Here is a 12639-nt window from a genome sequence, read left to right on the forward strand (position 1 = left end):
ATTTAAGCCCAAATGCAACACCTGTAAAGTTATTCTTGTGCCCAGCAAAAAATAACCATTAACTCCTTCCTCTTATAAATGCCTCTCTGCTTGCCTTGGCAAGTCTCACGTTGGTAACAGTCGGCCTGAGGCCCTGACTCTGAGGTTCACATGACCTTCCGAGCTCCGAAAGATAGGCAACACTTCCCCCTAGAAAAGATGCGAGGGCTGCGATAGTGTCACTGTCCCAACTGGCCTCTTACAGCTTTTTGAGCTGAAGCCCCTTTCTTCATCACAAACTTCTGGTGTCTTTTATAGTAAGGAGAGAGGCCCCAGCTGCTTCATTCCCTCTAGCTACCATAGTCTAATATTTTAAAAGCTGGAAATGAAAATAGCTTTTCTAAAGATATTTCCTGGAATTTTTAATGTGCTGCCTTGATTCCTTTTTTTTTCTTGCCAATTATAAACCACCATTTGGAGGGCTTATGAGCAATGTAAGTCCACCTCATCTAATTAAACCACATTGTTTTAAAAGCTTGAACAGTTTTCATGTCTACAAGACTTGTCTGAATATTAAACTGCTAGAACCAGAATTCTGAGTGTCTTTGGAGAGCCAGGATTTTATCTGCTGAGTGCAAAGGGCCAGGCACTCAAAGAGTTAAGGAGTGTTCCCGCATTGCTGGGTAGGTTAATATCACAGCTGCCTGGTAAAGCATTATCCCGGTACCTCACTTAACAAAAGCCTCCTTTTGCAAACAGACTCCCACTTTCCCCCCAAGTGTCCAAAGGTGTTTACTGAAGTAAATCTGCCTAAATCCTTCATTGCTTGGGTCATGGGGGTGGATAGGAGGGGTGGAAGGTGTAGGGATAATCTCTTTTTGTAAATTCTGTAAATCTTCTGGGAAAAAGAAAAAAAAATCAGGAATCTCTGTCACATGCTCATGTACAACTTCTAATATCTCTGCTAGTTTTGCTCTTATAAGTGAAATCCGCACCGTGGCTATAAGAACAGCCCCCATTTCCAATTATTCACTCGAAGCGATTGCACTTCTAAACTTGCGTGTGTGCGCGTGTGTGCGCGTGCGCGCACGCGCATTATGTACTTTATCTGTTGAAAAACTGTTGGTATCTAAAACTGGTTTCAGAAAGGAAAAAAAAAAAAAGACAAGGCAGTTTAGAAGCAAGATAATGTAGCTGAAAAGTTGTCACGAGAGCTTTCTGCTCTTGCTGTGGTCTCGTTCCGATACCATTAACTGCATGTTACTTTTGCATGTTGAAAATGGAGGCAAATAACACAGTAAAACCTGACAGGTCCGCCTGCAAGGGTTTAAACAGTTCCCAGTAAGAAGGAGCCCTTGAGGCATAAACTTTCTCTCTCAGGAGAACGTGAATACCACCAACCCCTCCCTACAAATCTTGAAGCATCCAGTTTGAGATACAAAAAGGCTGTCATCTCACAAATGTTAAACATACTAAAAAAATCTGAAAAAAAAGTATGAAGAAGGTGTGAAAAACGTGGCACTTTACAGCCCTCAAAGCTTTTTAAAATAGAACAACTTTTCCCCCTAAAATTCTTTTCAGAGAATTTTTTTTTTCCTTTTTGGCTCATTTGAGAGTTTCTTTCTTGGCTTTTTTCCCCTTTCATTTGAAAATATGAATTATCATAAAAAGTCAGGGGAAAAAATGGGAAAGTCTTTTCCAGTTTTCCTGAAGATTTATCAGCGTGTTCAGGCTGGGTGTAAGCACTTCTCCCTTTTTCTCTGGGCCAGACACCCATCCCTGAAACCAGAGCAGGGCCTTGGGAGACTTTATCCCTTCTCTCCTCCAGAGCAGCCTCCAGCTGCGCCCCCCCCCCCCCAGTGCCCTTACCTCCCTGGTCTGATGGTAAACAATAAGCAAAGCCAAATAGTAGGCAGCACTCAAGATGGGAAGTCCACACACCTGACCCCAAGTCTAACAGGCTTCTGAGGGAGAATTTGATCCCTCTCTGACACTTTTTACCTCAAGTGTTGAGCGGGTGGCCATGAATAGTACAGACATGCCATCTTGTAACACTATATGCCTGTCAGGAGGGACAAGGCCTGGTCAAGCATCAACTATATAAGGCTGGTAACCAGGGAAAGCCCAACAAACAGCCACAAACACCTAAGTTATTTTACTCAGCTACTACCCTCGGCCTCTCTCCTCTTCTCTCTCCTCTCTCTCTCTCTCTCTCTCTCTTTCTTTTCATCTTGGCTTTCTGTGGCAGAATGCAAATGGAGCCTGCCGGCGGTGAAAGGGCTGAATTGTGATTAAGAAGAAGAAGAGCTCCTTTCTTTGTTCTCCCCTCAGGGGATGTTTACTGGGAGAGACACAGCGGATCAGATATGAAAGGCATTCAGGTCAGCATTGATGTGAGCGAAAGTGAAATCATACCTAAGGCATTCAAAAGACCGCCGTGTCAGGGGTTCAGCTAACGGTGCAGCTACTGTGCGTGTCTTCCCGGAGAGGCAAAAATCTTTTCACAGACTAGCGATTTTTTCTCCCTAATTTACTACAAAATTATTAAAGTTTCCCCACCCTATTTACCTCCTACCAGATGACACAAGAGTTAGTATTTTCTCTCCTTATGGACCACACGCGAAATCAGACCAACTTCTAATAACTGTATTACCTTAATGAACCAGCAAGGCACCATCTGAACTGTGAAATCTTTCCTTTTTTAAGCAGATGTATTCATGTGTGATACATATATGCATAATATGTAGGGGAGAACTGAATGAAGAGAAAAGCCAAAAACACACACATGGATGGCTTTTCCTCTCACTTTTCTCAGAGGAAACACAAGACAACACACACACACACACACACGCACACACACACACAGTATAAAAACAATACAGAACACCTTAAAACGAAATTCTTTATTTACTTTGTAACTACTAGTTACACTTTTCCTGAGAGTTTTCACTCTGACAGGACTGTCACCCAAGATAAAAGTGGCACATAGCTATTAAGGCAAAGACTTCCATAGAGTCTTCTGATTATTACTGCTTTCCTTTTTAAAAAAAATGCTTGATGAAATACTTGGATCTTACTTTTTAAAAGTTTACACTCCCCACAGCCCAAATAGTCATTCAATAGGTTTTCCAAGTGGTAAGCTGACGCTGTTGGTATAAACAGAGCTATGTAAATATACACAAAATTCACAAATCACAGCAAACATACAAATAATGGGGAGGTGCCTAGATGTTTCAAGGCTTAAAAATGAAAAGGAAAATCACATTTCATCTTCCGATTGCTAAAGAAAGAAAAGAAATTGGGAGGGGGGAAGAGGACTATATTTATTGGTTTTAAATCATCCTTCCCTCTGCTCTGAATTATTTTTTTCAACCCTCACATCTTGGCGAAAAAGCATATTTGAGCTTATGTTAACATCTGCTTTTGTGGTGACATTTAATTCTGTATATTTTCAACTAGTGTTTCTGCATCACAGATTTTCCTCCTTTATTTCTTTGCTCTAAAAAGACAACCAAAGAGCAATCAAAAAGGTGTCTGACTTGGCCATTCAGACAATTGCCCCCTTGTGGGAATGCGGGAATGAATGGTACAGTGGACACCCCAGCACCATTGACGTTATAAACATGTAAATGAAACACATTAGGGCAGACAATCAATTGTCTGTGAGCATTGCAAACCTGCACTCCCTCTCTCTGTGACAGGCACAAAATAGTGTCTACCTTGGGAAGCCACGGTGCTGGAGAGGAAAAGGACAAAGAGTTCCCTTTCACACAGAAGAAAATGCACCTTAAAAGCCTTGGAAGAATGCAGATGACAAAAACTGTTGTAGGGAAAAGAATCTCCCACATCTTAGAATAAACGCGGCACTGCTAGAGAGCTGGCCACACCGTCCTTCCCTACCTTCAGGGTAGACATACATTTTCCCAAGGAAATATACTTAACACGGCATTAGGGGCTTCAAGAACCTCTTGGAATTTTCTTTACTTTGAGCAAATTAAGCCACCAAGGAGGGAAGCATCGCATACATGTGACATAGCAGTTTGGCAGGGAACTTTAATCTTGGCTTTATTCAAATCATATTCGGAAATAAATGCTTGAAGACATGAATTTGTTTTTATTTGGCAACAGAAGAACAATGTAAAGTTTAAAATCCTTAGCCCGCCCTTACCCCTGGTGGAGCGTCCCACTGTGGGTGCCAGCAGGCTAGTGGCTCTGCTACGAAAGCAGGCATGTTTCTGCCCCAGTGGACTTAGTTTTCCCAAACCGAAATAAAACAAATAGATCAGTCTAGATACATAGCCCCCAGTCCTGTGTGTGTGCAGCATGACGAAACTTGCACGGAGATCTCCACAGAGAGAAAAGGATGGAGATAGCTATCTTTGGAGTGCCCTCAGTACTGGTACCTGCCACACCAACTGCCTTTGAGTGCTTTGAGAATCAGCAAAACCAGTCTCCCTATAAACTCATCAACCCTGTGAAGCAAGCTACTTGCAAAAGATTTCCCTACTTGCAAAGATAACCAAGTTTGAAGCGATTGTAATCCGAGGGAAACTTCCCTGCCTCAGTGTGTACTAAGGGGCTCTGACTCCAGGCAGCCCCAGCCCAACTTCACCTCTCGGAGAGGACAGACAGGAGCCACATCCTTGAGAAGGGGCTCAATGCATTTCTTTCCCTTTTTACTTAAGCATCTCTGAAACGGAAGCAACTTCTCCGTCCTCCGCTGCCTCTAAGCATCACCACCAGCGCCTCCACTCCCTTTAAGGAAGTGGTAAGGAGAGAGGGCTTATCTTAAAAAAGGATAATCATTTCTGCTCATCTGATTGCTTCTCCTCTAGGGTCCAAAGCCCTGAAAACATCCAACTTTATCCCTTGTCTTTACCACTGGAAATCAGAGACCAGAGGCATTTGTAAATATCTCCCCCGCTCCCCCACACAATCCCCAACCCTTTAACTGAAAGTTTGAAGACAAATCAAATTTAACTTTTTTTTCCTTTCCTTCTTTCTTCCATTTCCTTTCCCCCTCCACTCCTAATTCAGTTTTCATTTAAAAGACGGCTTCACTCCCTTCTCTGAAGCAAGCAGTTTCCAGATTTGATCTTTGTCACAACCTGCATGTGTATGTGCAATTTCTCAGAGGCTGATGCTGGAAGGCAGTGGGCTGGGGAGGCTGGCCCATCTTCCAGGCTCCTCAGGAGGCAGGAGGGAAGCCGGAGCATCCCCAGGAGCCGAAGCCCCAATCAGGGGCTAAAGCAACAAACTTTGCAAGTTACAACCCCGGCCGCGCCAGTGGTAGGCAACAGCCGGGCATCTCTCGCTCCAAGTGCTCATTTCTGTCTCCAAGGCTGTGTGGAGATAGTGGGGTATAATCAGGGGGATGGAAAAGGGGGGGGGCTGGGTTTCCCCCCTCCTCTCCAGCTTCAGTGAAAGTGTTACAAAGTGAGTCAGGCGACTCAAGATCATCTGACTGAACTTTCTTGAAACTGACACACATTCTTGTCTGCCGGCAACTTGCTTTTTGCCTCCTTCCCCTCACCCCTCTCCCCCTTTCCTCCTGCACATCTTATTTTCTGGGAAGAGATTTCATCCTTTCCATGTGGGGGAAAGGAGACTGTCAGCTATGGATTAATTTGGCCCTGGCACTGTCTTTGCCAAGCATCTTGCTGGCCTGAGAATCTTGAAGGCTGGATTTTAGATTCTTGTTTCTCTCTCTGCACATTTATTACCCTCAAACTGCCTCCTTCTCCTTTGCTTTTTAATAATTGTGTACAGCATCGTCTTCTAACTCACGTTCTTGACCAGGCTTTCAAACACACACACACACACACACACACACACACACACACACACAATTGCTTTACATGTTTTTTCTTCTTGTCGCCTCCGTCTATATATACATTGTTGACTTCATTAAAATTATATAAAGTGCCATTCTAGTTTCCTGGATGACCATCTTTTTTTTTTTTCCTTGCAGCTTCTTACTTCTGTGATTAGTATTGCCATTATTCCTTTCCAGGAATTTCTATATGATTTTGATAAGCATCATCATATTTAGTGTTATCAGCAAAGACACAAGCTCAAAAGTGACATCTTTTCCATGAATCCAGGAAAGAAGAAAAATCCACTCAGTTCAGATAAATCCTGGCAATTCCCAAAGGGAAAGGCATTGGATATGTGCTTGATGAGAAAGAAAATGAAAACGGGGGAAGAAAACTCTTCTACCTGCTTCTCTAAACCAGGGCATTTTGCTCAGTCAGATTAAACCCAAGGAAAAACACTGACAAGTAACTAATTCACAGCATGTTTTACACAGATTATTCGGAAAGAGAGACAGGTAGTAAAAGTTAGAGAAGCTGTAAGCAATGGAAGGCTTGCTGGTAAGTATGCAAGGTCTGAGATAAATGCCTCAAAATTTGCAATTCAACTTTCCATTTCAGAGTGTTGAGGCTTCTCCCAAGTTACTAGTTGGGCGGAGGGGATATGGTTGCAGTGTCCACAGCTGAGCACCTCCCTGGCACTCTGTTTCACCTGCGAAGCCCCCAGCAGGCCTTCCTCTCTGCCAACCCCCACCCCTCAGGGTTCCCAGGAAGCCTGGAGCCTTCTGTTTCCCCAGACCTGGGCTCTGGCCTGACCTCACTGCCGGGGCCAGGCTGGTCATCGGTGGCAAAATCCCGAAGGGGGTGGGAGGAGGCAGGAAAGCAGAAACAAACATTCTAAATAGTCTCTTCTGCAAAAGAACACTTCTGGGAACCTTGCTTTATATCTCATTCTCTTTTCTCTCAGAAAAAAAAAAAAATGACTGTTTAACATAAGAAAAAAAAGCCTCCTTGACACAAAGCTTTTGTTATCCAGTTGATCAGCACCGTGCTTTAGATACTTGTAAGAGGGGGAAAAAAGCCCCACAACAGACATTGATTTTAGAAAATCAATAACCAACATTTAATAAAAGGAACAGAGGAAACACAAGAGAGGAGAGGGGGACATTAGGTATAATTTTAGTGTCTACTAAATTACCCAGAGATGGGGAAGGGGAGGTCTCCTGTGTAAGGACCACCTTAAATAATGCCAGATACCAGAATGAAGAAAAAAATTAAATTAAGAGAGAGAGAGACAGAGACAGAGACAGAGACAGAGACAGAGACAGAGAGAGAGAGGGAGAGGGAGAGGGAGAGGGAGAGGAAGAGGAGAGACTGACTTAAAAAGAGGCAGCCTGAACTGGATCTTGGGGAAGCAGCTCAGAATATATTATTGTACTTGTTTTTTTTTTTTTTTTTTTTTTGTAATACTAAGCCAAGCAAATAGATCAAAGGCAGCACAAAGGGAAAAGGCAGGATAACGTAACGAACAGTTTCTGACTAAAATTCCTCTATCACTCCCCCATATGGCTCGACACCTCCACCACAACAAGCAAAAGATACACACACACACACACACAGACACACACACACACACACCCTAGAGAGGCAGAGACAGAGAGAGAAGCATCATTTGTCTCTAATCAAAATTCTCTCGTCTTTGTGTTTTCTCTCCCTCCAGCACCCCACACTGCGCCCCCGGCCGCCCCCTCCCTGCGCCGCGCAGCTCCGGGGCAGGCCGGGGGCGCGCACAATTGTCCTCTCTAGAGGAAAGTTGCTCCAAGTGGGCCGGGCGGTCCCCGAGAGGTGCGGGCTGCGTTTGCGGGAGGCCGGAGGCCGGGCTGGCGCCGCGTCCCCACGTCCGGCTCCGGAGCGTCAGCGCGGCCCCGCGCCGGGTGATAAAGCTGAGATCGAAGGGAGCGAGAAGTTTCCTTTCCCAGTCTGAGCTGGCGCTAGTTCGCTTGTTTGTTTTGGGGGGTTGGTTTTTTTCTTTTCAAACTCAGTATCCTCTGTCAGCTACCCCCGGCACCCTCTCCGGTCCCCAGCTCTCTCCCCTCCCCCAGGCTCCTTCTGCGCTCTTGCCAATCACTTTTCTCTTTTATTCCCACGATTTTGTTCGGGGGTAATACCTAGGGGGTCGATCTCTCTCTCTCTCTCTCTCTCTCTCTCTCTCTCTCTCCTCCCTTCTCTTCATCCCTTCTTTGCCTTTCTCCAAGACGGACTTTATTAACAGCCACCCCTTTAATCTCCCACCTCTGGTCGGTGTGTCCCTCTCGCACCCCCATCTCCTTCCTCCTTCCTGACTCAGCTTGGATAACGGGCTCCTCCTGACCATGTAGAAAACTGCCCAGAAAAGTCTCCCTGCTCTCCGCGATTCCGCCAGTCCCCGGCGTGGGGCCAGAGCCCGCTGGAGAGGAACCACCCACCCCCGAGCCCGCGCCGACCCCGCCGGACCCCGCGCAGGGCCGGCCGGGTCCCTCCCACCCGAGGTCGGGGCGCGCCCGGCCGGGCCCCGCTGCCCGCGGACCGTTACTTGGCGTACGGAGAGGCGGCCGCGACACTCCGGCAAGAAACTTTAAGCCTCGCGGAGGCGCAGCCCCAGGCCCCCTCTCCCGCCCTCGCAGTTCCTCCGCCACCCCCGCCCCCCGCCCCGGGATCCTGCACGACCTGGCGCCCGGGCCCCCGCCCTGCCCTCGCCGGACGCTCCCGCAGCCCGGCCAGGGGACCCGGCGGACCGGGCGCCAGCGGAGCGAGAGGCGGAGGCAAAGGGAGGGCGGAGGCGGGGGCACGAGGGGGCGGCGGGGGTGGGGGCGCGGGGCCCCCGCCGGACCCCCGGGCTCGGAGCCCCCCGGCGCCCCGCGCTCACTTTGCCCGGCACTTCCCCAACTCCCCGGGTCCAGTCGCCGCGCGCGCCGGGCTGCGGCGCCGGCCACGGAGAGAGGCTCGCCCGCGAGCCCCGGGCGCCGCCGCCGCCGCCGCCTCGGCTCCCTTTCCCTTTCCCCCGCCTTCTCCCCGGGTCTCCAGCCGCGGAGTGGCCCGGAAAAGTTTGGTTCGGGCCGCTTCTTACCGTTTTTCCTCCTGGGATTGGCTTGTTTGCGCCTCTTGCACCGGGGGCCATCCGCCATGATCGGCTGCTTCATTGATAAGAGCGGATCAGATGGCAGTTCGCATGGACTCGGCGCCCTGCTTCGGCAGCACGCAGGCTCGATCTAGCAACCAAACACAGCGACAATGTGGGCATCGCCCGCGCCCATTGAAACGCGCGCGGGCCGCCCAGGGGAGCCGGGCCAGGGCCCCGGCGAGCACCCATCCGCGCCCCCCAACGCCAAAGCGAAACTTCGGCGGCCCCCTCCCCGCCCCCCACCCCCAGCCTTGGCCCCGAGGCGCTTTGTGTTTGTTACTGTTTGCTGTGTTGCACCCGCGAGGGGATCAGAGAGACAAGAATTACATCTTCAAAATGAGTCATAACTCCTGACCGTATGAGGGAATGCACACGGCGGTACAGTAAGGCTGCTTGACTCAGGGCTAGGCGGACCCTTTCCTCGGAAAAGTCCTCAGCCCGGCTCGGGAACTTGGGGTGAGGCGAGGCTTTCTTTCGCTCTCATCTTGTCTCACCCCCCCCCCCACCCCCCACAACCCCATTCCCCAGAGGAAACAAACAAACAAACAACGCGAAGCAGCCCCCGGATGAAGCACACTCGGGCAAATTGATAATAGTAATTATAGGAAGCCCACTCGCCCCGCGCCCCCTCCCCTCCCCTTTTGGAGTTTATCGAGGCACTGTCTCTGCCTCCCCCCAGTCCCCCGCCCCCAAATTAAGATTTCCCGTTTCACGCCGAAATAAGAAGTATAATTATAAGCCTCTTTGGACACCGTCGCTTCCCACCCCCCCACCTCCCCCCCCCCCCCGCCACTTTGACAATATTTACTTAAGTATTTTTCCCCCACCTCATTCACACACATGCTCCCCCACACTGGTTCCCTTAAATAGTTCCAGTAGAATTTTTTTTTTAATCCCCTCAAGAAAGGAAAGAGAAAGTCCAACCGCTACGGCAATACTTTTAAGCTCTACTAAATGATCGTATCCTTTCTGGCTTCGAAACTTTTGTACCTAAAAATCGAGAGAGGCGCTGCATTTTTTCAGCTGAAACTGTCAAAACTTGGAGAAGGGGAACCTCGGAGGCAGGCAGGAGAGGAGGAGAATCCCGAAAACTCGGTGGAGGTTGGGAAGATGCTGTGCCTCGAGGATTAGTTTAAACAGGGGCTATAAAAGATGTAACAGATGCAAACTGTAACACAAGGGCCATTAACCCTTTCTCTGCCGAGCACACTCAGTCCCCACGCCCCGCACCTATTGTCTCCCGTGCTAGAAGCTTTGCAGAAAACCTGGAAAGTGAGTATCAGTTTCCAGACATTCGCTGAGAGGGGAGGGGGGCAGAGAGAAGGGGAAGTGGATGATTTAGAAAGCACCTTGAATTCAACCTAGGCATAGGGAGTGACTTTTATGTTTGACACGTTTTGTCATTTCTTGGCGTTCTATTGATTTGAAATGGTTGGGGAAAATCCTGAAATAAGGGAACGGTCACACAAGTGTCTGGGATGAAACAGCTGGCCTGTCTGTATTCATGCTGAGACTTACACACGATTGCATATAAATACATGTTTAATAAAGTAAGCTGCTAGTTTTATGAGCGTGTGTGTATGTGTGTGTGTGTGTGTGAGAGAGAGAGAGAGAGAGAGAGAGAGAGAGAGAGAGGACATTTGTGCTGTAAACTTTATCTTTGCCTGTTATTTCTAACTCTGGAGTTAGTAATCTTGCCTTCATCATTATAGGGGGAGCATGTAAAATACATAAGTAGGTGGGAGATAAACACATTCATGTTAGCCGGGCTCATCACTGTTCCTGGGAACTTCTGTTATCTCTCTCGACTTTTCAGTGCCAAAGTATGGAATGGGATATGTGTGTGCATGTGTCTCCTGCTAAATCCATGTCTATATTACTCTGCCATTTAAAATACAATTTCAAAAGTTATCCTTAATTTTAAAACTCTGATATCCTGACAGCAGCTTTCTTCCCAGCTGTAGTGACCCCCCCCCCCCAACACACACACACTTTGGTAAACGACTCGAGTTCCATGAGGACTTTCACTTCTTTATTTATCATCACAGAAGTGAGGTGTTACTTCACATACATACACACACAAAGAATAAAATAAAGAAATGAAACTCGCTAAGCAGACAAAAACAGGCAACTTTCTGCTTAGAAAACAGCCTTCTCGGGTGGGAGAGGATGCACTGCCATATCTAAGAGAAAGACTTGCCCCTGAATTTGGTAGGTTTGTATCGATCAAGTTTTGTAATTATTCACAGGTATTTGCCAAGTTTTAATTGCTGAATACAATGAATTGGCACTAGATGCAAAAATAGAGCAGAATCTCTCCCCTTGAAGAGTTTTCATTCCACCATATAGTTCTCAATAAAACTTTTCCTAGGCTGGGTAGCAAAAGGCACCTTTGGTTACCTGAATGGACAGGTACAGGGCAAATTATTTGGGGGAGGAAAAAAGAAGAGAAAAGGAAAGAGAGAGTGCCGGAGAGCCAGAGAAATCAAAGAAGTCACTCTTGGGAAAAGCTTGCCATAAAGGAGCTAAACCCACCTGAAATTCCTGCCCACAGACACTCCTTCTCACTTCAGACTCACATCCCCACTTAAAAGGAGAAAAATCATAAAAGGAGGGTGGGGGATGACCATACCAAAAGGGAATAAAAAGAGAGAAAAGGGGAAAAAAACCTACCTGCGAAGTCTTGTTTGTAGTTTTGGCCAGAAATGGTGAGAAGAAAAAGCATGAAGAAGCCGCGAAGTGTGGGGGAGAAAAAGGTGGAAGCGAAGAAACAGCTCCCGGAGCAAACTGTACAAAACCTCGCCAAGAGTGTCGGGAGGCAGGACCGTTATTCCTGCGGAGCAGGTTAGAACTGATCTCTTTCGGCCACTCCAGGAAACACAAACCTGGGGACGGACTGACGTGTTACGCCTCTTCTAATGACATTTTTTTCTTTTTCTTTTCTGTAGGAGAGAGAGGAGAGACCCTGAAACACGCGCCACCTATCTTTGTGGGGAGGGATAATTGAAGCGCCCTGAGCGTGAGCATCATGTGAAAACGTGATCGCCAAGTTTCTCTCTGGGAAAGGATCTGGGATAGATTATACCTTGAAGTCTCCGCAAACGCTTTAGTGGAAGAAATGAAATTCCACCTCCCTCCCTTCCTCTCTCCCTCCCTCTCGCCTCCCTCCCTCCCTCCCTCCCTCTCTTCTCCACGCCCCCCCCCCCCCCCCCCCCCCGTCAAGCCTTTGGCATCATTATCCTCATCACTAAATCCTACAGAGTACAGGGCGGAAAACGGTGCACACCATTCACAGAACTGGAGAACTCTAAGGGGCGAAAGTTAAAGGGAAAGATCCCGGGTCCTTAATCCAGATCGCCTCTTCTTATACAGATATTTCTAATGGCCAGATTTGAGATGCACATTAAGTTGTGTGGATTTCTCAGCACGTCTTCTGGAACTAAATTCTTTGCCCTTTTTCTTCTTTTATTTTATTTTTTTTTTCTTTTTAGATGGCAGAGCCAGAAAAAAAAATGCTGCATGTGAACTACATCTTAGGGTGTGTGTGCTGGGGTGTGTGTATGATGAATTTCTGGATTGGATCTCAATGGTAAAAAGTAGTTTGGCATTTTTAAAAAGGGTCTCTAAGTAAATTAACATAGAGTGCTGGGTTGACTGATCTCTGAATCTCTCCACATCTCACGGAGA

At 47.6% G+C, this 12639-nt stretch overlaps 1 protein-coding gene across 6 annotated transcripts in view; it reads right to left on the minus strand.

Moving 5' to 3' along the window:
- The window catches only part of ZEB2 (zinc finger E-box binding homeobox 2), a 133707-nt gene extending 121626 nt beyond the window's left edge, over positions 1-12081 (minus strand). For 2 of the 6 annotated variants that reach the window (XM_042994401.1, XM_042994406.1), the window contains exons 1-2: positions 11626-11955; positions 8899-9040 (exon numbers count right to left, since the gene is read on the minus strand). In XM_042994401.1, coding sequence (XP_042850335.1) covers positions 8899-8971 — 73 coding nt within the window. In that variant the 5' untranslated portion in view covers positions 8972-9040; positions 11626-11955. The other 4 variants (XM_042994402.1, XM_042994404.1, XM_042994405.1 and 1 more) reach the window with 4 other exon arrangements.
- Positions 12082-12639: the final 558 nt, after the last annotated feature.

The sequence above is a fragment of the Panthera tigris genome, chromosome C1 (genome assembly GCF_018350195.1).
Source record: "Panthera tigris isolate Pti1 chromosome C1, P.tigris_Pti1_mat1.1, whole genome shotgun sequence".
Classification (NCBI taxonomy): domain Eukaryota; kingdom Metazoa; phylum Chordata; class Mammalia; order Carnivora; family Felidae; genus Panthera; species Panthera tigris.